At 40.7% G+C, this 26,847-nt stretch overlaps 1 protein-coding gene across 3 annotated transcripts in view; it reads left to right on the top strand.

Annotated features, from left to right (window-relative positions):
* The window catches only part of PIK3C3 (phosphatidylinositol 3-kinase catalytic subunit type 3), an 83,443-nt gene that overhangs the window by 31,149 nt on the left and 25,447 nt on the right, over nucleotides 1-26,847 (top strand). For all 3 annotated transcript variants that reach the window (XM_088152740.1, XM_088152742.1, XM_088152741.1), the window contains 7 exons: nucleotides 1,040-1,168; nucleotides 2,422-2,491; nucleotides 2,886-2,950; nucleotides 4,410-4,494; nucleotides 5,018-5,092; nucleotides 15,889-16,057; nucleotides 23,875-23,965. In XM_088152740.1, coding sequence (XP_088008866.1) covers nucleotides 1,040-1,168; nucleotides 2,422-2,491; nucleotides 2,886-2,950; nucleotides 4,410-4,494; nucleotides 5,018-5,092; nucleotides 15,889-16,057; nucleotides 23,875-23,965 — 684 coding nt within the window. The remainder of the gene's footprint in view (nucleotides 1-1,039; nucleotides 1,169-2,421; nucleotides 2,492-2,885; nucleotides 2,951-4,409; nucleotides 4,495-5,017; nucleotides 5,093-15,888; nucleotides 16,058-23,874; nucleotides 23,966-26,847) is intronic.

Raw genomic sequence — 26,847 nt, 5'->3', positions numbered from 1 at the left:
TGGCCTCTCCCTCGCTCCCTTTTCCGTTCAATTCCAATTACATTATTGTGCCCTTTTAAGTAGCACTGAAATGTTTGAAGGCAGATGCAGAAGACAAAATGACTGGATTTTTTCCCCATTATAGAAGATACAGATGATGATATTCCCCATAACAGGACTGAGGTTTTGCCTGCCAATTTTATTGGCTTAGATTTCCAACTGAAGGCTTCTTCCCACAACTCTCCTTCTGTTATGAGAGTTGAGCATTCCTTGGACTTGGCGGGTGGGGGGGATCATGTATGTTTTCCTGTCTCTTTCCTTCAGAAATGGCTCTGAGAAATGAACACGGTGTTTCGCACCCTCTCTTGAAATGGTGTTCTCCACCAGGACTCAACAAAGGCATTCTACATTTGTAGTGGCCCAAGAGGCAGCTGAAAGTTTTTGCATGGCTGGCGAGGAGTTTGACCTTGTGAAGCCTCTAGCACATGTGCATTTATTTGATTTCTTACAATAATTTCTGTTCTGCCTACTCAGCAGGCTGTGTGATGCACCCTCCTTCTCAAAGTTCATCTGTTTTTCTGAGCCTCCTACTGGTTGAAAAGATATAGAGATTAACTCAAAGATCAATAACTTTTTGTAGGGCCAAGCATCATTCATTCATTCACTCACACACACACTGACATCTTACAAGATCACCAATTTCACAGAACACCAATGTTCCCTCTTTAAATCTTGTGAGATTTTGATCTTCTTGTCTGGAACCCATCATGAGATCTCCGATGGGATCCCAGTGCCTTGAGATTCAGAGGTCTTAGGAGATTTCCTGAGGCCTCTGTGAGAAATAAAATTTCAGACAAAGATGGGCCGTGGCCTGACCCAACAGGGCTGTTCTTTTGTTCTCATGCTTTGCAACATTTTCATTTATTTATTTTTTAAGTGTGCATTTTTATGTGGAGACTCCTATATCATGGGAAAGGAATCATCCTGCGTTCCTCCCAACAGAACGTACTTCTTAGACAATGGGGCGTTCTGATTTCTCCTTTTCTTGTTCCCTGATCAGAGCGCCCTCATGCCGGCTCAGCTGTTCTTCAGGACCGAAGATGGAGATAAATACCCTGTAATATTCAAGCATGGGGATGACTTACGTCAAGATCAACTCATCCTCCAGATCATTTCGCTGATGGACAAGGTGACATTTTGTGATGTAGTCATTCAGCCCTGCCCCGTGTCTGGAAACCCAAGTGGTTCCAGAGCAGACCAAAGGAAAAAGTCTGTTGAATGTTTAACAGAGATTTGAAAGGACCGAGTCCCACCCAGAACAAGTATTAAAGTCTGTGGCAAAGGTTAAAGAAGTTAATTAAATGGAGTCAGCTAAATATAAACATTAGAGAAGGAGACAGAGTGGTAATGGAAGGTGATCCACTTGGAAATTGAGGACTTGGAAGGTAATTAGTGGCCAAGGGAAAAGAAAAATGAGGAATTACAGAAAATTGAAGAGGAATTTCTTTAGAAACTGGAGCTTCAGCTGGCTAAAGTTAAGGCTTTCCTGAATCCAGCTCAACTTCTAATGACTGCAGAGCAAGTTCATGTTGTTTTCTGTGCAATCATATGGAAGTGGCCTTCCTTCAGGATGCTTTTAGGATGTCTCAGTTTCAGCCTACAACCCTGGGATTATCTGGTGGTTAATCCAAGGAGTTACCAGCCCTGTTTAACATTTGGGGAAGTGTGGTTTTAGGACAGCTTAGGGAAAAGCTCCCTTGAATCCAGTTCATCTTCTGGTGACTACATGATCATGTCCATGGTGTTTCTTGGCAACAGCATGGATATGTCTTGCATCTCAGTCTAGTTTAGAGCCCTGGGATTCCTGATGGTTTGCTGTGCACGTACTAATCAGGTCTAATCTTGTTTAACTTCAGTCTGTTAGGTTCTGCCACCTGGGTGGGCCTTTTCATTAATTAGCAGTTTTTAAAGAAATATGTCTGTTGTAAGACAGTAGGAGACATTGTATGCTACAGATTCCTTGAAAGGGAGAGTTCAGAAATACATAGAGTGGAGACTGGACAACTATCTGTCTGTCTGGGAGGCTTTATTTGGATCCCACCACCGGCCAGTGAGTTGGTCAAGAGCAGTGTTTCTCATCCTTGACAATGTGAAGATCTGTGGACTTCAACTCCCAGAATTCCCCAGCCAGCATGCTGGCCGGGGAATTCTGGGAGTTGAAGTTCACTGATCTTAAAGTTGCCAACTTAGAGAAACCCTACTCTAGAGAGTCTCCATCATCCTTTCCACTTCTAGAATTCCATGTGAACAATAAAGGCGGGACAATATTTTGTTCTGAAATTACATCTACTCATCTTTTCATGGTGGCCATCACATTATTCAGGAGCAAAGCCAGACTTTTTCTTACAAATTTCTCATCCTGTTCACCACTTTTACCTATAGCTCTTACGCAAGGAGAACCTGGATTTGAAGCTGACTCCCTACAAAGTCTTGGCTACAAGTACAAAACACGGTAAGACTGTTTCCCCTTCCACCTCCCTCTTCTCCCCACCACCACCACCACCAACTTGCAGGAGTAAAAAAAAGTATTCACAGAGTTCTTATTCTCAAAGAGTCCATGCACTCAATGTAGAAAAAGACCTGATCCTATTTCAAGCACATATGTACTCTCTGCTTTATCTATAAAGCATATTCCCATTAAGTTTTTCAGTTCCCTTGAAATTCCGCTTCTCAGAACACCAACAAGTCTTTTTATCTATAATATTGTCTTCTTCCTACTTTGCAAAAATACGTTTCTATGTCTCTCCTCCCCATATGAGTCTTAAATGCAACAAGGTTGGGGGACAGGAGAACTTGAGGTGTTTCTGAGCGGTGAGTCTTATGTTTTTATTTCTGTTTCCCCCCAGGTTTCATGCAGTTCATCCAGTCAGTACCGGTGGCAGAGGTTCTCGCTACTGAAGAAAGCATCCAGGTTTGTGTCCTGACTTGGCCAGGATTGTGATGGAAAAGGAGGTTGGTCTCTCAGCCTCCCCTGACCCTGGCATGAATCCAGGTGAAGATGTCAAAAGCTTTTAAAGAAGATGGGAATATATCAAAAAGAAGAGAAATTTGGAAATGAAAGAACATGTAAAGAGCCTTTTCTGGACCATAATGCAAAACAAACTACACATTACTCTCTTTTTCCTCACCTCCCCAGACTGATCTTAGAGAGTACGATGCACTTAAACGTTCTATTTATAGACTTGTCCTTTTTTTCTCCACTAGGTAGCAGCAATAAACCAACCTTGATTACTCTCAGAAAGCTAAGCAGGGTCAGACTAGGTTATTACTTGGATGGTGGACCACCAGGTGATGCTAGGATGTAGAGTAGACTGGGAAGCTGAAAAACATCTCAAAAGAAGGTGGTAGCAAACCAATTCCTTATTATCAAGCTACCCTTGGAAGAGGCCTCATTTTTTCAACTTTTAAAATCTTTTCTATTGCTTTTACTGAATTCACATCACCAGAAAACTCATGGTTTGGGTTAACCTCATCCTCATTCAAAACAGTAACAGACAGTGATTTCCATATGGATGGGAGTGATGGAAGTATAATCCTATACACCCAGACATCACCAAGATGGGTGAGAAAGGGGTGATCCAATTGGTTACCAACCCTGAAGTTCTTAATTTTTGTTCCCCAACACTAAGTCGTAGAGGGCATGACTTTTCCCAACCAATATTTTTTTGTATTAATGAAGCAGAATTTGCCAGTTAGGAGACCAACATTGTGGGACCTACTTTTTAAAACCAAATGCTTATCCAGAGAGGCCGTAATTCAGACGTCTTGTCTACTGTATCATATTTTGGGCCGACTCACGGCTGGAATTGCAGCTGTGATCCTGAAGGCTCTTTCCCCTTCTCGTCAATAAAAAACATTAATGTGCGTTTTGCAATTCACTTCTTGTATCTTTATTCAACATTGCTTTGAATTGCTAATGCTATTTAAATTTTGCAACCCAGGCACAAAAGAGAATATATCTGCGTTTGGAAGCATTTAACATTCCCTGTAATTATGCAGTAACTCCGAACCTGAAATCCGAGAGGATGGGGTTCATGGCCCCCGGTGTGTCTGTAAAAAAAGTGATTTTAAATCTTTCCTTTGCATTATTTTGGATATAAACTAAGCATTGCAATGTAACACTAAAGGGAATAAATGTAATTGGCTTGAGTGTTCCTTGCTTAAGTTGATCCACTTATATATATCTATGGCCAGTTCACTGCTGAGTCTTGAACCTTTTTTATATATTCATATATGCATATGAACGAAGGGGACGAGATCTGCAGCATTAGCACAGGTGATGGATTTTCTCCAAGATCCTGTTTTCAGCCCATCTTGGGGATTCAATTTGTGCTGGGCAAAGAAATAAACCTTCCATCTTGCTTTTGCAGAACTTCTTCCGGAAACACGCACCGAGCGAAACCGGGCCCCATGGAATAAGTGCAGAAGTTATGGACACGTATGTGAAAAGCTGTGGTAAGCAGCGGTGCATCATTTCATGTGTCTGCCTGCAGTTCAGAAGACACGAAAGTAACCACTTGTGATTTGTGGATGGGGTTCCTAAAAAGCTTGCTCTGCAACATTTGTGAGCCAGGTGGGGCCATTGAGAATTCTGAGAATCGGTGGGCCATGCAGCACACTTGCAAAGCAGTAATTTACCCCAAAGCTATCTTAATTGACTGTCCTCATCCTGAACCTTTCCAGGAATCTTGGCCAGCTTCAGAGTTTGTGCACCATCGGGCTGAAGATTTTAAACTTGGACTGGGGAGCCCCACAGTCAAGTCCCGCTCAACTGCGGAGTTCACTGGGTTGACTTTAGACCCGTCATTCTCACAGGGTTATTGTGGTTGAGGGAGTGAAATTAGGAGAAATTTCCATGTGTCTTTCCTTGAAATAAAGAAAAGAATCATAATGAAACAGGTTTCTGACTATAAGAACCTATCTTGTGCCAGTTTGATTTTGATCAAGAGTGATCTAATTTTGCTTTTTTTATTTTCAGCTGGATATTGTGTGATCACATATATACTTGGAGTTGGAGACAGACATCTAGATAATCTTTTGCTCACCAAGACAGGTAAAGAATTTGCTTTTTTTCTATTGTGGCATCTTCACCGTGCAATAAAATCATGTCCTTCTTGTAACTGTGTGCCTTTGTGTGTGAGTGTAAGGCTTGTTAAAGCAATTTTAACACTGTTATCAAATACCGTGAAAGATTGGAGCCCCACAATATAAAAAGTAGCTAAAGACTGTGCATAGAAGGCAGAATTAACAAGGCATAACTTGTGGATTTAACAGTCCTAGTAATTTAATAAGATGGGATGACCGTAGCATTCAGCAAGCAACTATTTGCAGTGCCTTTACTTTTTGTTAAATGGTTTATTATGCCATTATTTATTAGTCATTTTACACAATTTCCTTGCCACCCCTGTTGTGTATCTCAGGGCATGGTTAAAACACACAAAAGACATCATTGCAATCAAAGGATGAAATTAATAAATAAACCCAGCTGATCCAATGCAATAAAAACAGTGGGTTACAATCCTAAAAAAGGTGGTTGTGGGGGGAGGTATCCTGATCTTGGAGGTAAGCAGATGATATTTCATGGGGCTGTGGCAGCAACAGAGAAGATGCATATCCTGGTCCTGACCTTTTTAGTTTTATGGGAGGTGGGAACGCACAGCATTTCCTGCCAACTTAGATGTGCAGGACAGCCATGTTCCACCTGCACCAGATGGTCCTGTGGGTGCACCAGGACCCAAGCCCATTCTACTGAAGATGAAAACTGAGGCTGAGAGTTAGTGCATTGATGAATATAATAAAAAAATCACTGCCAACCCTCATCAGCTTAAACTGAACAACTGGCCAGCCTACCAGGAATTGGATCACCCATGCACTTGTTCTGGACTAGATATGAAAATAGTGTTGAACTTTCAGCTGGGTTCTCCGTATCTCAGATCTTCCTGGTTATGTTCACACAGCATGCAAAACTGGATCAGTTATGAACTGAGGGGCTGCATTTGAAGAGCGTGTCAAAACTCGGTTAGTTTTAACACTGTTTTCTTTTGGTGGGTCTAACCTGTTGGGTTAATGAATGGTCCAGCATGTTCTTCTAACCCAGCAAATGGGTTAATTAAGAAACCAGATTAAGTGCATTATGCAAGCAGAATCATTGTGCAAAGACGATAAACACATGTTCCATGTGACTGGTGCCAGCAGTTCGAAAAAACATTTGCAGCGACAATTTGATCACTGCCGTTAAGTCATCCAAGCCAACTTTTTCAAGACGTTGGCAGATGGGCAAAAGAAAATAAAGCTCCTAAAAGGATTTATAATAAAACTGGCATCATTTCCAATCTGCCTAATTTGTTCTTTATAAAATAACACAGCTAATTGGCACTTGACAGACTCTTCTACACACACACACACACACACACACACACACTATTTCAAGATCCGTTAATTATATGCTTGGGTTGTAGATTTTTAAAGACTTTCGACAAATGTAGTAGCTATTATACACTCTACTGCATTCAAAATACAGTGCATGTTTAATAAGCATTTATTAGTAGTAGTTAATTAGATTGATATTGACCATAATTTTATTCAGACTGCATAAAGAGGTTCTTTCCTTTCCATTGGATCTTCACTTACAATAGTAATCAGACCTTTCTCTTAGCTGAGTTCCTTTCCTATAAGTTCTTTTTGTACAGTTCCTTCCAGTAACATGTATAAGTCTGGTTTATTGAGGGGGAGGCAGAAAAAGGAGGTCGGTTTGTAGTCCTAGATTGCCCCCCCCCAAAAAACCTTCTGTATCCAGATGCGTAGCAAAATACAAATGTGGCAAAATGATCTGTATTTTATATCTTTTTATACCGTATCCCCTGTGGAGTTGTCGCAGAGTTGGGCAGCCTTGCTGATGTCTAAATAAATAAACACATGCTTAAAAATACCTCTCTGGATGGCACATGGTGGCTGAGTCTGCCCAGCGTGTAACTGTAGGCTCAGAAGGGAATGGATTGCTTGTGCTTCAGCGTGTTGTGGAAAACTCAGCATGTTAATCCTTAATGTGGTTTCTTCCATTGGGCATAGTGTGCTGTGTGAGCACCGCAACTGAATTTGTTAACGGGGGCAATTTGTGAACCTGGGCTAAATTTATCTTGGAGGAGCACAGGTTGCTAGTGTTTAATAGTCTCACAGGTCCATTTGCTCAACGTTTCTCCTTTTGGATTAAACCATTAAACCACCGTGTTCTGAATTATGGAGCTGGATCCAAGTGAACTGGGGCAAGAGTTCCACGATCTTTAGCTTGCAGTCCAGAATTGTGTGCTCCCCCTGTCCCCACAAGCCTGGTGGAATTGGAATGTGTAACATGACAGAATGGAAAAATGATGGAATACATGGAGAGTCATCACATGAACTAGGCGGAGTTTGAGTTCAAGTTTGGATAAAAACAGTTCGGAGGTAGATTTTGTCCTACTCTGTCCAGGTTGCTCAGACCATATTGTAAGTCCTGTGTCCAGCTCTGAGCACCACACTTGAAGAAAGATTTAGAGAAGGTTGAACCTTGATGAGGCAGGGCACTAGAAACTTAAGAGAGATCAAAGGAGCAGGCAGAGTTTGGCCCTGAGAAGAGAAGACTAAGGAGTAACACTTCAGATAGGTGAAAGGGTATTACATAGAAGAAGGTCAAGACCTGTTCTTTCTCTCTCCAAAGAACAAGAAAAATGGATTTAAGTTACAGGAAGGCAAATTCTGAATAAATGAGAAGAGCAATTTGACACTGGTACCAATTGACAGAGTGGGGCTGGGCTCCTTTTTACTGAATGTGCTCAAATACAGATATTTTATTTTATTTTATTTTATTTTATTTTATTTTATTTTATTTTATTTTATTTTATTTTATTTTATTTTATTTTATTTTATTATTTTATTTTATTTTATTATTTTATTTTATTATTTTATTTTATTTTATTTTATTTTATTTTATTTTATTTTATTATTTTATTTTACTCTACTCTACTCTACTCTACTCTACTCTACTCTACTCTACTCTACTCTATACAGGTAGTCCTTGCTATCCAGCCACAACAGGGACTGGAATTTAGGTCACTAAGCGATATGGCCGTTAAGCGAATAGTCACGTCACCGAAGCTGATTTTATTCCCTTTTTTACGATGGTGGTTAAGTGAATCACATGGTCATTAAGTGAATCATGTGATCATTAAGTGAAACCAGCTTCCCCAATGGGCTTTTTTGCCGGAATGTGCTTAATGACCATGTGATTTGCTTAATGACTGTGGTGATTCGCTTAACCACTGTTGTAAAAAAGGTAGCAAATCACAATCCCATGACTGTGGTTGGTGGGGTGACAGTTTGCGGCGGTCATAAGTGCGAGTACAGGTCATAAAGCACTTTTCCCAATGCCATTGTAACTCCAAACCATCATTAACTAAATGGTCGTTAAGCAAGGACTACCTGGATTCTCTGTTCTATTCTGTTCTAGCATTTATATGGCCTCTCACCTCAAAGAATGCAACTTTGGATGATGTATGATAAACCAAAAAACAAAAATACAAAACCAAGATAAATAATCCCAGCTGAAAGCAAGGAACAACCATTAATCAACAATCAGGAGCTCAATTTTGCTACACTCCTCTGGACAGGTACTCCAATTATCCTGGCCCAAACACCCAAGGAAAGATCCAGGTTTTGACTGCTTTTTGAAAACCAGCAGTATTAGAGGGGAGCACAGCACTGTGGTTTCCTGGGTCCTATAAGATGGCATTATTTCAAGGGAGTGACCTGAAGTGTGCCTATTAAAGGCTGTGGGACAGGCAGAATTATTGGAGAAAAGCAGTCTTTCTAATGCCCAACCCTGTGCCATGTAGGGCTTATAGATGATAGCCAGCACTTGAATTGCACCTAGATGTCTATATGCAGCCAGTGAAGTAGTGGCATTACATGTGCACACTGAAGTATGCCCATAAATACCCACCCTGCTGCATTCTGGATACTTCCAGATGGTCTTCAAAGGTAAGCCCGTGTAAGAAATGTTGAAGTAGTCCAACCAGAAGGTGACTAAGGCATGAGTGACTGAGCAGAGCCTCACAATCCAGGAACAGGCACAGTTGGTACACAGGACAAAATTGTGCAATGATCCTCTTAGCCACAGCTGCCACCTGTTCTTCAACCCCAGTAGAGTCAGTCTCTAGTCTCCAGTCTTAGGATCCAGGGGGCCCCAAACCCATAGATAGTCAGCCTTGGTAGGGTTGAAGTGAAGCCTGACCTTTACCATCCAGAGATCCGTTTGCCTTGGCACATTTTAATTTGGATTCTTGCCCTGAGTAAGGAGTTCGACTACATGGCCTCAGTGACCCCATCCAAATTCAGGATTCTGTTTCTATGACCCTATGACTGTAACTTCTAGCAATGCAAGCTCTGGTGATTCCTTTAAAATCATCAGCATATCCACAACTAACCTACCTGTAGGAGGGTCAGTCTGCAACAAATCCTTGAATGAGGACAACCCCCCTCCAGTTGAGGTTAAATAGCAAGGAAGGAGTTTGTTGGGGGCTTTTGCCCTTTTGAATTTTTCCCTAGGAGCAGAAGCTGGTTGAAGAGAAGGAAAAAGCAAAATCAAAGACCACCCCAAAATGTGGGATAAACCCGTCCATGACCCAGGAACCTAGACTTCTAGGGGCACTGAGCAGACAGAGGGACAGTTCCATTTGTTTAATTTGGTGTTTGCCTGGTGTATGCCTTGCCCAATCTCTTTCAAAGCTAGATTTTCTTTGAAGTTTAATTTCTATTTGGGATGGACCTACCCATTGTACTTTTTTTTTTTTTTTAAATACACCCAATTTTAGACCCTAGTGCTTTTCTCTATGCCTAACCCTCATTAGCTGGTGTTTCTCCTTGCTGGCATCTTTATTTATTTATTTTTTTAAAAAATATTTTTGTGCCAAAAGTGACATTTGGTGTGCAGTGTTGTAACCAAATAACATGCCTCAAAGGACTAGGCTTCTTCAGATTGATTACCAGTGATTGGTTTTGAAGGGCACTTGTGTCCTGAGGCTCTAGAATGGAGAAGACCTTTTCCTTATCTTGGATTTGCCCCTATAATCATGGACAGAAAAGATAGAAATAACTGCTGTCACCCCACTCCATGCTGTCCTAGCTGGGGACAGATCTAGTGATGAGAGAAAGCCACCACCAATTGTGGTCTTCACCCTCTAAAAAATGTTTTGAACGCTCTACCCTTGACTTTGAGAAATGGGGCCAGATTGTTTGATATGTTTATGTTTTGGAAATCTCTTTTCTTTTCCTGAAATATATTCCCCTTAAACTTGTACAGGTGGAACCATAGTACAGTGGTAAACACATCTGTGTATGCAGCTGTTCCCACTTTCAACTCTTTGTATCTCCATTTCAAAGGATTAGGATGAGAAAAACCCAGCTTTGCCTGTGAAAACTATTGTCAGTCAGAATAAACAATGAATGCTGGATTTGATGAATGTACAGTCTGGTATGTTATCTGGTGTAATACTGATCACAACAGCTCCTGAGAATGATTATTCCTGCTTTCTCTCCCCTCCTTTTCCTTGGGAAGCATAAAGAGTACTGCAGGGGGCAGTGTGTGAACATGATAAATTTGGCTGAATTGCTGTGTGTCAATTTCTATAGGGAAACTGGGTTTGTCTGCAGCAACTGAAAGAGAGATTGGAACACCAGGGGAGGTCAGCTACAGTATTTTCTATCAAGAACCTCCAAGAAGAACATGCATGGCCAGCTGCTTCTGTTAAGCCCTTGCTTGCATTAATTTCGTGTAATTTTAGTTCTCCACTCCCATTGAATTAAGCTTGGTGTGCAGCCTGCAGAAATGTACACCAAACATGGAATAGTAAGGTTTGCTTGTCAGATCTAGAAGTAGAATCTAGGTATTTTGGGTTAACTAAGGGAGGTGAACATGTGGTGTTAGAATAGACATCAATCTGGGATGATTTAATTTGGATTTCTACACTGAACAGCAGTTGGACAGGAGGCTTCCAGCACCCCTCCCCATTCTAGGATTCTAGAATTCTATCCATCTTGTAATGGTATCGCTAACCCTTTAATATTACAGATGAGCATAAAGAGGCCACAAGTGACTATTGTGAGCTGAGAAGATAAGTATCACTATCCTAGTATAGATTTTTCCATCCTCTGCCCTCTTTCCGGGCCAACTTTTTTCTCAAAAGGCTATGTCTATACTATACAACCTAGACAGGTCTTAGCTCAAACATGTAGAAAAGAAACTTGTTTAGATCTCAGTGGTCCCATCTACAAGAATACTGCACAGCTTGAAACAATACTTGAAATAACGCTTTGAAGTTCCTATTATTGGAAAGATGGGTGTCATCTAAAGATACTTCCTAGCATCATTTTCCTAGTCCATTTTCACAATTCAGCTAGTCAAAGATATCTTTACATTTATTCATATCTAACCCATTGTTTGGCTTGCATACACGTGCAAGGCAGTAGCTCTTGAGACACAAGTATGTTTGTGGACCTGAAGTTAGCTCTGAGCTCCAGAAACAGAATTGGGAAACAGCTGTAACTAAGAAAGTTCACTGAATATAAACAAGCCATAGGATGGTTTGTTATAGTCTGTGGATCCAGTCACCGTGTCTAGACAAGATCAGGAGAGCTCTTCCTCTTTCTGAATTTAAAATGAACTCAAGATGTCCTTCTTGGCCACCGGAATTGTCCTGTACCATGGAGATGTAATGCACTGAACGTCAGGTGGTAGCCAGAATAAATACCAAGAAAATGTGTCTTGCCACGGGCAATACCAGAATATCGGAATAACCTGGACTACAGGGCAGCTGATGAGCACATTCAAACCATGGGTCACCTTGTTTCAGTAGACAGAAGTGGTTCTCTTTCATCTGCAAAAGACAGGCTGGTTGGATTGGGTGCCCAGTGCATGTTTGAAGAAGGGCTGTGCATTACACAACTGGGCATGTGTCATTTGAGTTTGGAGCAAGAACAAGGCTCTCTCAAGGCTTTCATTGACAGGAAGGGGAATGACTGAGTTTGATCTTCAGAATTTCAGCAGATAAGTGACATCTTCTATAAGATCTCATGAGATTTTGGCATACTCATTCATGCATCCTTTGAATTAGACTTGACTCCTGGCAACTAAATGGATAGGTCCATACAGTTTTCTAGGCAACATTTTCAGAAGTGGCTTGTCATTGCTTTCTTCCTAGATAGAGTGACTGGCTGGAAGTCACCCAGCTGGCTTTATGCCTACGGTAGGACTAGAACTTGCCTTTACTCATCCCTCGTCCAGCAACTTTGAGACACACATAAAAAAGGGGATGAAGCTTTGATTGTATGATCGTGGCCACCACGTTGACTTTTTTGATCCTCTAGCAAACAGCTCTGGATATGAGAGAGGTAATAAGGGAAGGAGGCAGAAGCAAGCCATTAAAAGGGGACTTGGAGAAGAGATGATACAATCCTGAGATAGAAAGAAACATGAGAAAGACACTCAAATAACCTTGCCTTGATCCTGTTTGGTATAAAATGGGACAGAGAAACTTGGGCAGGCTTTCAAGATTCTAGTCTTACACCCTCCGCAATAAGATAGCATTGCTGGAATCCTTGAATTCTGTTTCTGCCCTGAAGGGCCGACAAGCCATAATGTTGTTTGGACCAGCCACATTATGTGGAGCCAAATATAACATTCAGCATGTTGTGTGAACCCAGGCAGTCTCCCACGCCCACCTCAGGACACTGACACCATTATGAGGGTTGGGCAAGGCTTCAGGTTCAAAAGGCACTTTGGAGCACATGGAGACACACATATATCTCCTGTCAGTGAGTCATTAAAGCAGCTGCGTCATTTCATGGTATTGCATGGCCATCTTTCACAGCTGTAGCTAAATACCAGGATGAGTAGTAGCAGTAATAAATTTATATATCATGTGCTTATAGAAAAGGCATGTTTCATCAGAGTTAACAGAGATGCTATGTGAGTGTCTGAAGAGCAGCACCTTCTCTAAGTCAAACTGGTGCTTGTGGTTAATAAGGTAGAGGTAGTCCTCACTTAGTGACCACAATTGGGACTGGCAACTCCATCGCTAAGCAACATGGTTGCTAAGTGAAACACCACATGGCTAGGACAGATTTATGTCACTTCCTGTTTGGTCGTTAAGCAAGCCACTGCGACTTGCGATTTTACTGTTGGCTTCTCCATTGACTCTGCTTGTCGGAAGCCAGTTGTGATGCACCCGAATGTCAATTACATGGCCACAGGGAGGCTGCAACAGTCGTAAGTATGAGGACCAGTCGTAAAGTTACTTTTTCAACGCTGTCATAACTTCAAACGGTCACTAAACAGGGCAGTTGTTAAACAAGGACTACCTGTAATCCAGGAGGAAAAAATTCTGCATCAGAAATGGAATGACAGCATCAGAATGTAGCAGAGGTCCAGAAGAACAGCTTTTGGTATCCCTGAATGCATAATGGATCAGATAGTAGGACCTTAATACCTACCATAGTGGTTCATATTTTCCAATGGTAATCACAAATGAAGGTGTTCATGCAAAATAAAGAAAGATATAAATGTTCTCAATTTGATTAATCAAAGATGTACATTTTAGCATGGTGCATAATGCTTGTTTTGGTCATTCAAGGCATTTGGCAATTTTTTTCTTTGCTCCAAGCACTGACTTTCCTTTGCAAGTTCCTCAGACGAGCCACGTATTAAGAACAGAGACTCTGTTTAATTTTTCACTACTGTGACAGCCTTTCTTGCTGATCTGATGGCTTTTGAAATGTGTTGGGGAACAAGATCTACCGTACCAGTTACATATGCAAATATGCCTAAGATTAATTAACGCCTCTTATTCCCCCCATACTGAGCTGGAAGAGAAGTGTAATTACAGTCGCAAGACTTATTCTGTTGTCTTCTTTTTCATATATAAAAAGCATGTATCTCTAGACTCATCATTATGACAGGCTCGAAATAAATTAGCAGTGAGAAGAATCTCTCTAAATGTTCGTAATTAAATAACTAGTGTGATTTTACAACATAGATCAAAGCCTGCTGGTTTAAAATGTTTTTTACATGTTGTGTTTTATGTGAGTAATATCCTTTACAGTTCTTTTGAGAGATAGGGGAGGTAACCCAAGGCAGTGTTGGATCCATATGGCCTAAACAGAGTTGATTTCTGCAGGACTCTACTTCTTAAATCTCCTCTTTAAATCAGCCCTGTGAAACTCATGCTGGGAGTTTCTGTTATGTAATGAATGCAGGATGAAAAATGGTTGCATAGGAAGTTGGGACAGACTATATCTCTGATGCCTCTTAAGAAAGTCCTCAACAGGAGATTCAAGGGTCAACTCAACTCATATAGTTTGGGCTTGTCTTACTATTCTTGTATGTGGGGCAAAAATCAATAGAACAATTGCTGCTTATCAAGGTCACCTGTCTTCTTTTTATCTATAGCCCCACTGTTTGGAAGTCATCAAGACAAATGTTTGTGAAAAAAACTTCAGGATTTTTTTTTTCTTCTTTGGGATAATTTGCAACATAAACCAATTGTTTTTACTGTTAATTTAAATGATATGGTTTGTCAACTGTTGACTGACCTTCCACAAATGGATTTAAATTCATTATGCTACTAACACTAGTCCACAAAGTCCTATGCCCAAAACAGAAATTTCACCTGAGCCCCTAGTAAACAGTTTTCCGTGTTCCTACTTTAAAAGCAATAATGTGTCATTTCTAAAATATGGCACATTCCAGTTTCCCACAATTCTGGTTTGGTCCTGCCAATCGCTTCATGACTCAAGCAGCATACAAACTGATAGATAGATAGATAGATAGATAGATAGATAGATAGATAGATAGATAGATAGATAGATAGATAGATAGATAGATGCATAGATGCATAGATGCATAGATGCATAGATGCATAGATGCATAGATGCATAGATGCATAGATGCAGAATACAAGAATTTTGAATAATAGCACCATTATTCCTAGAACATCTTCGTTTTCAGAAGAGCCCCACTTGATCAAAGTTATGTTCCCTGTAATCCAGCATCTTACTTTTAAAAATGGCTGATCTCATGCTTCTAGGAAGCTCCAATGACAGTGTGAAGGCAGTGATCCTCTCCCATTTTTTTTAAAAAAATAGTAAGGATACCCTTCTGTCAACGTTATTTTCTTGGTATTCCTTGCCAATTTTTGTTTTTGTTTTGTTTTTACTGTAACCCATAACCTTGGAATTTCCTGATGATGTCCCATCCATGTATGGATCAGGTCTGACTCTACTTAGCTTCCAGCGGGAAGTAAAGACTAGCTCTCCAGAGGTTGCTGGCCTGGGAGCTGTAGTTCAGCAACATCTAGGGAGTTTCAGGTCTTCCACTAAAGGAATAGCATCTTTGAATTCTCCCCCTTTCAGTTATCATAAAGACATGTGCACAAAACCCATATGTGGTAAGGTTTCTTTTTGTGGCCATTACCCAAAGCAGTGAATGGGCAAATGTCTTGCAACAATGCCACGTCCCATCAACATTTCCCCCTTGTTAAGAAGCCTAAGACTTTGCTTCCTAAAAAGGCTTTTGCACTGAATAGGCAGAATACAGCTGGGTTCCACATTGTTGATCCATTTGGGCATGGAAAAGCTGCCACTGCTCGCTCATCGGCAAAGCGAAGGTTGCCTTGGTGCTCCATGAAGTTGGTGTTGATATTCCGTGAGATGGTGCTCCGTGAAGTTCTCCGACTAAGAACGAAAGAGAGAGCAATGTGTTGTGAATTCCCTACCAGCCATAAATCTAACAGGTAGTGCTTTTTTCTGACACTCCCAATGCAGGCAAGCTTTTCCACATTGACTTTGGCTACATTTTGGGACGTGATCCGAAGCCTCTTCCTCCACCCATGAAGCTGAATAAGGAAATGGTGGAGGGGATGGGAGGGACGCAGAGTGAACAGTACCAGGAGTTCCGCAAGCAGTGCTACACCGCGTTTCTTCATCTCCGCAGGTTAGAATGATGATGATGATGCATCTTTAAATTCAGATCTGTCATTTATTAGTTGTTGATCAAGACCTGCACCTTTTCCCAGTTGCCTCTCACAGTCATGTCCATTCTCTGTTATGCTTAGCATGGTATTCTCCTGCTGATCCTCATTTTGGTTGGAGACTGGGACAAAATGATTACTGCCCTACCCTTCTGATTTTTTCTCTCCCTCCCTTCTCCTTCTTTCCCCATCCTTCAACAGTCCAGATTAAGATTAAGGCAACCATTGCTGGGTTTCAAAGATTGAGACAACCACTAGATGGCTGCAAAGAGATGTTTGCAACCCAGACATGGTACCCCTACTCCGGATACATGTTCCATTGATGAGAGCAATGTTGTGTTAAAGTTTCCTTGCAATTTCACTGTCTTTTTGCAAAAGAGACCTGTTTTAAAGGCTTCGGTTTCTGGTTGCTGCCATCTAAGGGTTCTCTCTGCTTTTGCAGCTTGGATTCAGTCACCCTAATCAAGATCCCAGTTTCCCTTCTGCTTATTCCAGTAAGGGAACACAGAGTAAAAGATCTTGAGGGAGGGAGCAGAATTAGCCAGTGCACAAATGTGGAGAAAGCCATTTCATGCATATCTCTGGAGAGGAATGTGCAGTGTTTTAGAAGCATAATTTGGGGGATTTGGGGAATTTTGAGAGCACATGGTGGGTAGTCCCTGTGATTGTTGTAGGTCAAGCAAGGCTGGAACAGGTTCCTGCATAAGACTTAATGAGCACAGGGGTTCCAAGGATAAAATGACATTCCTGCTGTATGCCATATTTACTAGTGCAGATTTACCATTGCTGCGACCTAGGTCTCTCCCTACTTTGTTAGCGATGTTGTCTGAAAGATGGCAGTAAGAGGATAAAGTGAAACAATATCTGAGTAATGAACAAGGCACCCTGTATTACTGAAAGCCAAGATGGGAGAAAATGAAATAATAGCTTTTTTTCCCCCCTAAACTGCCATCGATCATGCATTAGCAGCAATTCAGCAGAACAAGAAAACAGAGTTGAGTTATTAATCGGAGATTGCAATAACTCCATTGATTGCAGAAAATCATTGCAAGGGGATTAAGTTGTGCCGCTGACATTCAAACACTCACTTGTATGTGTTTCACGGTAGGAAATTTAAAAGACAAAATGTTTGCGCCCTGTACATAATCACACATTTCTTACACAGGGCCATAATATTTATTCATTTATCTTTATCTTTTCCGAATTGACGTTCTCTACTTTAAACTGAATATATCGACCCATCTGAGGAAATTATGTTTTAAATTGGGAAACTGTTGTATAAAACAGTTACTCAATTGTTTGGAGCTAATTTTATTCATTTCTAGCGGCATCGCTGTATCAATCGAGCCCCAGTGACATTCCCAGAAACTTTCTAGAAAGTTGCTTGGGATTAGGCCAATCTGCATTTTGCAGGTGGCATCAACTAGCCAAATTCAGCTACTTGGAGAAAAGCTAAGCATGCTTAAACCTGCTTAGTACTTGAAGGGAAGGCTACCAGAAAAGCTCAGAGTAGATGGGAAGTTGGAAATACATCCCAGGAGAAGGGGGTGGAAAACCGATTCTATAGTATTGCCAAAAAAAGAATATGGACCTGTCCTATGACCTCCAGGAGCTAAGCTCAACTCAAAGGAAATTTTACCTTTTATAACCTGAGGAAATAACATTCTTGAAGTCACTCTGTGTCTTTTTCTTCTTCTTTCATTAGTATCAGGCACACACAGCCATCTTCTGTATACAATTTTGGAGTGAGAAATTGTCTAGGTTCCTTTTGACAGATATCACAAGTTGGCCAGCTCAACTAGCTTTGGTCTGTGAGTGATTTAAACACAGGGAGAAATACCTGCATAAATTAACAAAGACATGTAATAACTCCCTGTTCCAGAAAGGGACATTTTGATAGATTAATCTGTACTTGGGATAAAGTCTGAATCTTCCAGGTGATTCCCACAAGTAACTGTTTACGGGAAGACTCTACATAGTCTTGGAAGTATCTAGGTCAGGTCTTACGCTAAAGTTTTCTGTGTGTTTTCCACTTCATAATACTGGAAATCAACACCACCAATTTTCAGCAAATGTGTGACAGAAACAGTGGTGTAGCTGGAGGAAACTGAGATTTAAAATGTATTTAAGGAGATTTCATGTCCTTCACATTCTTCCCAGCTGACTGCTCAGCCCAGGGTTAAAATGAGGATAGTGTTCAAAGAAAGATGTGAGATTTTAGGAGAAGTGTTGTGAACGGGCTAAAGAAGAGCTGTGTCATTACATCATCAGTGAGGACAGTATAGCTAGGAGAAGCTAGGTGGAAGCAAAGTATATTTTCTTATGAATTGGCCTCAAGCATCTAATGAACCACATTACTTCAGTGTACTGGTTGCTGAGGGGAAAAAAGTCTAAGAGACAATAAGTTTAACAGGTGAAAAGCATTTTGGATCTAACATTTACAGCCTGATTGCCTTTGAAATATTACTACTAATGTAAGAAATGTTACCAACCTAGTCTTTGTCTCCTGCTTGCCTGAACTGAGAGAAATGTAAAGGGCTAGACATCTTTATTGGTGCTTTATGATACATGTGGAATAAAATGCAAGAAAGTGGGGAATATTAAAGATAATCGGTGGAAGGAAATATGCTTGAAATGCATGCCCACTGAATTCACTGAACCAGTGGAGGAAGATGACTTAGGTTGGGAGGAAAGTGGAGCAAAAGAAATTGAGCAAACATTGAAAATACGGGTTAGCCCCTAGTTTAAGAATGAGTTCCGTTCTCAATGTCCGTCCTTAAGTCGAATTTGTATGAAAGCTGGAACAGTATTATTGTATAATACTGCATATATAGTATGGTGTAATTAACTCAAACCATTGCGTATTTAACTTGAATCATTGTGTATTGAACTCAAATTTTGCTACAGTAGACTCCGTTCTTAATTATAGGTAATCTGTAAACCAGGCATTCTTAACCCAGGGACTACCTAATACAGGCAAGAAGAAGCAAATATCTGACCTCAGATCCAGAATGGTTTGGATGGTTATTGAAACTATACTAGAGAGATGTGGACAAGGTAGAGATGAGTGGGAAAATGAGTCTACTGAGAACACTTTGCATAGCAAGGAAGTGGAGGAGGATGTGATGGTGGGGGAAGTTTATCATCAATACTTACATCAGTCAGACTCTTCCCAAGGATCCCTACCTTCACACCCTCTTACCTATCTTCCCCCAGGTGAAAGAATTCTACTCAGGCAGGTAATTACTTTGAGAGCAACTTTTCTTAAATAAGAGATCTCCCACCCCACCTTTAACACCTAGAATCTGGAATGGGAAACTCCTCTTTCCCAGGAATAAGCATTTACAAAGCAGTCACTTTGCGTGAGATGGCTATATAAATATGATAGATAGATAGATAGATAGATAGATAGATAGATAGATAGATAGATAGATAGATAGGCAGGCAGGCAGGCAGGCAGGCAGGCAGGCAGGCAGGCAGGCAGGCAGGCAGGCAGGCAGGCAGGCAGAGGTCTCCAGTTTTCTATTTTTAATCAGAGTTACTAGACCTGAATGGTTTTGGAATGTGCAGTGCTGAATTAGACACCCCAAATTGGAGTTGTAATGGAACTATCGAGCCTGTAGAGTGGAAGACTGGAGGTCTCAAACCTCCTCTCCCAGAAGCCCTCTGGATCTTTACAGTCTAACTCTGCCTCCAGCTTCAGAGTAACAGCTTAGTAATGTCTGCTGCAACCACTTATCTTTCATGGGGGCACCTCACCTGGTATTCTCCCACCAACCCCATTGTGTGTGAGAGACGAGGCTCTCACAACCAGTGCTGCTTTTCTAGCAATTAAAATGTCAAAAAGACAAAAAGCTGAAACAATTCCTCTTTTTCAGCCTCCTGGACATGTTGCTTAATGGTGTGTAATTAGAAATTTCTGCCCTTCTTCTCCCCTTTGGAAGATAGCCCAATCTCACTAGAGATGAACAAAATCAAACTGTATTTTAAAAAGGAAGAGAAAGTATTTTCTTAATTTTTAAATACCCAAAAAGTATTCAAACTATTCAGTAGTGAAGGAGAAAAATTACATATCTGCTCAGAACATGGTTGTGGTAGAATATGACTTTGATTCAGAGAAAGGGGAGGGGAATGCTGAGCTGTTACAGAAAAGCTATCTGTGTCCTAGGAAAGTAGATTGTGTGAGAAAGAAGCTCAGAACAACCCAGGCTTGATTGTGTTAGGTATAAGTTAAAGGAGAGAGGGCCTTTGACAGGCTTTCAAGGTTCTTTTATATTACCCTAACCACATTAAAGTGCATTGCAAGACTCCTGGCAACTCCTATTTCCTGACTTTTCTTACTTAGAAGGGCTAACATCAATCTTGAAAGCCCGTCAAAGTCTCTCTCCACTTCAACTTATACCTAACACAATCAAGGTAGAGTTGTTTCTCACACATTCTACATTCCCGGGACTCAGATATTTTTTACTGCAAATTTTCTTGATATCTTCCTCCCCATTTTTCTGAATCAAACCCATATTCCATCACAATGGGAAAACAGCGCCTGGACCAAAAAAGAAAAGTTAGAGAACAAGATGAAATGCCATCCACAAGATGGCACATGGCTGCTGTGAATGAGCTTTCTGCCAGGGTACCAAGATACTAGAGAAAGCTTCAAATAAATGATTGCAGACCAGAAGAGATTCTAAATGGTTATTTCCTCAAACACAACCTGAGGATATACATAAAAGGCTTAATAGGCATACTTACTGAGTGTGTACAGAGAAATTAAAGAGAGAGACTTTAGCATAGCATAGTAAAACAAATTAATCCTGGAGTAGACTCCTGTCTAAGCTTGTTACCTACTTCTTCACAACTAGAATTCCCTTGAAGCATCTGTTCCCACTGTCTTTATTACCTGCACATTAGCCAGATTTCTAGAAAATCCAAACTTTAATAAGAGGTTGTAACTTTTCCCCACCTTGGTTCACAACTTTGTCCTGTGCCTCCCCCTCTAGTTCTGCCTCTAAAGGGCTTCAATTTGTTTTTTATCCAGAATAGAGGGAGGGCTGAGATGTCTCTTTCCAGAAGTGACAATCAAGCACGACTCCTTGTGGAAAAGCAGCTTCTAAATCCGTGGTCTGCACAAGGAGAACTTTAATGGGAATATCTTTTAGCCCTGCAAGGTAGCCCAGACAAGAAGCACAACCAGGAGTACTCACTTTATCTTTATTGTAAGGTTACTTTAACAGAATCATGCAAGATTGAAAGTATTTCTCCCCTCCTTTTCATTTACTCTCTGGAAAACTAGGGAGGGTCCCTTCTGAAACATTTCCCATGCCCTCCCTCCTTCTGGGTGCTGAGATACCTTTTACAAGCTGATTGTCCAGTCTGTATCTCTCCCTCCTGTCTCCCAAGGTCATTCCCACATACCATTACAATATCTGCGATTTGCCCGTTAGCAAGGGAACTACTTTCCCAACAGGAGTTATCAAGTCAGGAAGCTTTTTGTTTTGGTTTGAATAAAAACAACCAAGTAGAAACTGGAGAACATAGTTTACCTACAATTTACACCAAGCTGAGATCTGCATTCCAAAACCAGCTTTCAGACATCTGTAAACAGTCTGAGCAAACAAGCTGAAAGAGGGAAGAACATTGGACCAGACTCAGAATCACCCCAAACTGAGCTTTCAACATGGAACAAAAAAGATAACAGCCCCTCCCACAGCACTCAGACAGAGTTGCATGAAATCTCTGCTGTTTAGGTCACTGCTTCCCCCAAGGTCCCACAATGAAAACCCACAAGGATTAAAGAAAGTCCTAACTTCCTCAGAATCCACTGTCACTGGAGAACATGTTAATGGTGATTGTAGAATATTAGAAGGCCCCCATCTGACCAGCTGGCCTCTCAAAATGAAGAGTCCTCATAATCCATTACATCTTGAATAAGAGGGAAAATGTGTTAAAACAACACTCTTTTGGCTGTTCTTACTTCCTGTTCATTTTTCTCTCCTGCCTTTAGAAGATAATTATTTCACAGCACACCAAACTCAAGGGAGCTATCAGTAGAAATTGTAGGAAGAGGGCTGTGTTAGTCTATGTTAGCCAAAAATCAGCAGTCTAGTAGCATCATTTCAAATTGTATTAAATAAAAGGCAGAAGCTTTCATGAGCTATGGCTCACTTCATCGTACATCTCATGAAGTGAGCTAAAGCTTATGAAAGCTTCTGCCTTTTAATACAATTTGCCCCCATGTCTGTTTTTTCTGGGAAAGGAATTTGCATTCAGAAGAGCAGCTGACATCTGCTCTGAAACAAGTGTTTAGCTGACATCTACCTTGGAGGTACCCCTCCTTGAAGTCTTGTAGAACCCCCCATAGCACTCCATAGCCTTATGTGTGGACTCCCAAAAGTCTCCTAAAGTTAATGCAGATTTGCACTTCAAAGTAACAAAAGGGGGGGAAAAAATGAGGGAAGGTGAAAATTGAATAAGGGAACAATCTATGAACCTCTTTAACCTACACCAGTATAATCTATAAACCCCTTTCACATGGTGAAAGTGGTGAAGCACTTTCAGTGTAATCTATGAAACCCTTTCACATTGATTAAATTAGGTTTTTGTCCAATCCCAACCCACTTGCAATGCACCCCCAACTTGCTGATTTGAGGTGGGATGGGACCCTCCACTTGAAGGAAGTTGCACATCTTTGCTTTAATGAATATTTTTTATTCCTCTTGTTCCAACATGCCAAGAAAACATTGCAGCACTCACACCTCAGAACAGAATCCTCTACTTAGTTTTCTCTTTTCTTCATTTCTCTCTCTCTCTGTTTCATACTCCAAATGCTCCCTCCGTTTCCATGTAGGGTCAACTAAAGGATTGGCTGGCCAAAAAGGGACTAGGCACACCATGGTAGGTAGGGCATTAACCACCCCCCAACCAGATCCTTCAAGCTCTGCCTTTCTTCCATGCTTAACCTACTGTGGTTATGGGTTATGAAACAGTGTTATCACCCATCTTCTCAAAGGAAGGAAATGCCTTGAACTTACTGTTCCCCCTTTATGTGGGGAAAAAGATGGGGCTCTCGCAGCATGAGCACTTACTTACCAGTGAAGGTGAACTCTGTCGGACCTCCTTGTTCTAGTAACTTTGAGACATGTGGCCAGAGCACAGCAATCCCATGCCCTTTTAATGAGATAAAAACAAAACCATGGACCTTATGAATTAAAAATTAAGTTTATTAAAACATAAGTACTGTACAGGAGAAGTAGAAGTGGCAGATGCACAAAGCAGTTGCTGTTGAGTGGAATAAGGCATTCGGTGCTGATGAAATTGCAAATCTTGCTCTTGCTTAAGTATGCAAAACATACACGAAGGGAGTTTGCACATGAGCAATGAACGTCTGGTGCAAAAATCAGAGGCGTGGTCCTTGTTAGCAGACACATTCAAAATATCAGAATCCGTTAAGCAGACTAGCATATCTGTAGACAAAAGAATCTGAATGAAGAACCCGTTAATCCATAAAAAATAGCCAAGATTAACAATGATTAAAGTTGTTAATGACAATGATTAAAGTTGTGCAAATGCATTGTCTGACTTGGTTAATGTCTCTTTAGTTTTCTGTAAAGTGTCTCTGTTGGCCTCATTATTATTCCCCCCCGCCACGCGGTCACACCAAGCTTGCTCATTGTCTTCTGGAGAAATGATAGCCCTGATTTTGGGAGAGGTGATGAATTTGAACTTTATGTTCTGAATTCCACAGTTTGTACCCATTTCTTAGCTGGCCTTTTCTTCTCCACAGATATTCCAATTTGATTTTGAACTTATTCTCTCTTATGGTTGATGCCAACATTCCAGACATCGCTCTTGAACCTGACAAGACAGTCAAAAAAGTAAGGATCCAGTTTCTTATACACCAAAAAATATACAGATACGTGTATTATGGGATGCTGTAATGTTGATAATCATCTAGACTTGCAAGAACATAGATTTAGTTGGACATGAAGAAGAATTTTCTTATGATAAGGGCTATCTGACAATGGAACAGACTGACTTAGGAAGCGGTGAACAATCCTTCACTAGAAATGTTAAACAGAAACTGGGTGGCCCTTTCAGGGAGGCTGGAGTGATGAATTCCTGTGCTGTGATATCGAAGATCTCTTCCATGCTGTGATTCTTCCCATTCCATCTCAGTAACTTAGCCACTTTTAGTCAATGGATGGGGAAAATATCTCTGAATCATTATTGTGGCAAGAACAATCAGGAGCATAGAAAACTGCTGAATACCAAGTCAAATCATTGGTTCATATTGGCTGGTTTCAATGTACAGTATTGCTCTGACACATTATGTCAATTCTTTTTGGCCTACTATGAATTATGGTTTGAAATGCCAGGCTTATACATTTAGTACAAGTCTGGAAAACCATCTTTAGCCTCAGGATCACACTTAGTCTGTCCTACAGAGTTGCCAGACGCATGGCTGATGATGCCATGGCAGATGACATCACCAGTGTGCAGAGAGCAATTTCTTCATCCCCTCCCTTTTTCCCCCCTATATTGAAGTGGGAGAAGATTTATTGGATAAAATTGGTACCTTAAAATCTTGCAGAAGTTTAAGACACACATTTTATATCTTAATTCCAGGTTTACTTGGTTTTGTTTTGTTTTTGTTTTTGCTATCCTTTAAAAAAAAAGAAAGAGAGATACAGAAGATTGTGCCTTGCGTTCTCTAGGGTGCTGGGTAGGTGCATGGGAGCAGCACACAAAAGCAGTGAGGAAGCCACTCACTCTGTACTTAGGAAGTTGCATCAAGATAAACTGATTTGGAATATTGAACAAACCATGGTTAACCAAATGTAGTCATACAGGTTCAGAAGTCAGAGAATTTGTCACAATACAACACAAGGAAGGAATCTTTGCAGGAATAATGATCCTGTCTCTATTTTATCATTTGGAAGTTTCCCTTAGACAGTTATTTATGTTTAGTTGGAATAGCGGTGCGTGTCTGTAGTGGAGATAATTATTTTTAGGGGCATTCTGGAATTGTTTTTTTTCCCCCTCTTTGTTTTCAATGGTTCATGTTTCATGCAGTTGTCAAGGATATATAATTGGTAGAAACGTGGCGATCAAAGAGCAGAATTGGCAGTCATTCTGGATTTCAGGAGCCTTCCTTCTCTCCCCGCTTCTCCCCCAAGTTGCTTTCATCTGTAGCTTTCAACTTGTGATTTACCATTTAATCCCATCCTTCTTTGTCAGAGATGCACTGTTGCTTGACGTGATGGTATTTGTGTTCCTCTTGGACATTGTTTGCAAGCTAGCTTTTCTACTAAAAAAAAAAAAAATCAAAAGGAACCTCTGTGGTTGCGTTTCCTCCCAATTAAGCCACACTTACTAGATTTATTATTAATATCTGGTCTGTAGTTTACATGTTTCATTTTGGTTGAACTTCATACCTGTCTATCGGGGAGTTCAAAAGCATGCAATCAGTGCTATTTTCTTTTTTTTTCCTCTCTCTCTCTCTCCCGCTCTCTCCGTGCATTCATATTACCTTTAAATATGTCAACCACCAAAGCTTATTTTTTGAGGTTTCATGGGGTTTTATAATCTTTCTGAAAACCGATTTCATTATCCAATTGTCATACCTACGCATCTGAATTTTATTTATTATGCTGACTCTTTAAATTGCATTTTGCCAATTTTGCATCTTTTTTTTCTCTATTTTTGCTGTTGATTTTAATAACCAAGTAGCTGTAAGTGGTCCCGTTGCCTTGGTATACTCTATGTCTTCAGTTTAATGGCAAGTCTAAAAGAGTAAAATCCACAGCTTTGAGAAATTGCTTTGTCTGATAACTTATGATCCCTGTGTAAGCTTCATAATCAATATCTCTATGGACAGGAAGTTGGTCTTGTACAATAGTATGCTATCCTGAGAGCATAAGGCAAAAAGTGTAACCTTATGTCATTGCTATTTAATTTACATAGAACTTTTCGCCCACTTTTACCTACCTGTGGCACAAACCTCGCTTGGAATCCCTTTTTTTTTTTTTTTTTTTGCCATGTCCCCATGATGACTTGTCCCCAGCTCCTGAAGGAGATAGGTATCATCCATAATACTGTCCCCACAAAACACTGTCCAAGAACAGCCTCAAAGTGTTCAAAATCAGTAGGCTTTGTCCTCATTGCCTCGGAGGCAGGTTAGGGGACTGGTAATGACTGGAAATGGAGGTCATAGAGACAGGATATGGATTGTTGATGAGGATAGCAAATTTCATGGCACCGTTTTCCGCAGTCCTAAAGGTGGGTGGGAGCAGTTCAGCACAGCCATGGAGAAAGGCCATCAAGCACTTTGCAGAATAAAAATTGAAAAGCCCATATGACATTTGCATAGGGTTGTCTGAGCATTGTGCACGCATATACAAGAGTCTGTAGTCTTCAATATAATATATGCTAATACACCATTGCTACGTGGTTTCATCATTTTCTTAGGTCTCTCCCCTAAATCATTTTTCTGTACAGTATCGCAGTTTCAATTACTACGCAGAGCAGTAATGTTGATGAAAGATATTTTGGCCTAGGAAAAGAATGGAAGCATTGGGCGAAGAACAGAAATATGCAGGAAAAGAACAGAGATGTTTGGGAAAGTTGGAATTAATTCCAGTTTTTCCCCCCCCTGGTTTGTTCATGCTGTTTTTAATTCCCTTCCCACCTCTAGAACTGATTTCCTATATCTACCTGACTAGTGTTTGGATGGCTTAGAAATATATTGTCATGGCCC

This window comes from Python bivittatus, unplaced genomic scaffold (genome assembly GCF_059951505.1).
Source record: "Python bivittatus isolate LINGU-HERP-01145 unplaced genomic scaffold, Pbiv_v1 ctg000570_np1212, whole genome shotgun sequence".
In the NCBI taxonomy this organism is placed as follows: domain Eukaryota; kingdom Metazoa; phylum Chordata; class Lepidosauria; order Squamata; family Pythonidae; genus Python; species Python bivittatus.
Note: the sequence above shows the minus strand (reverse complement) of the source record. Positions and strands in the feature narration are given on the sequence as shown.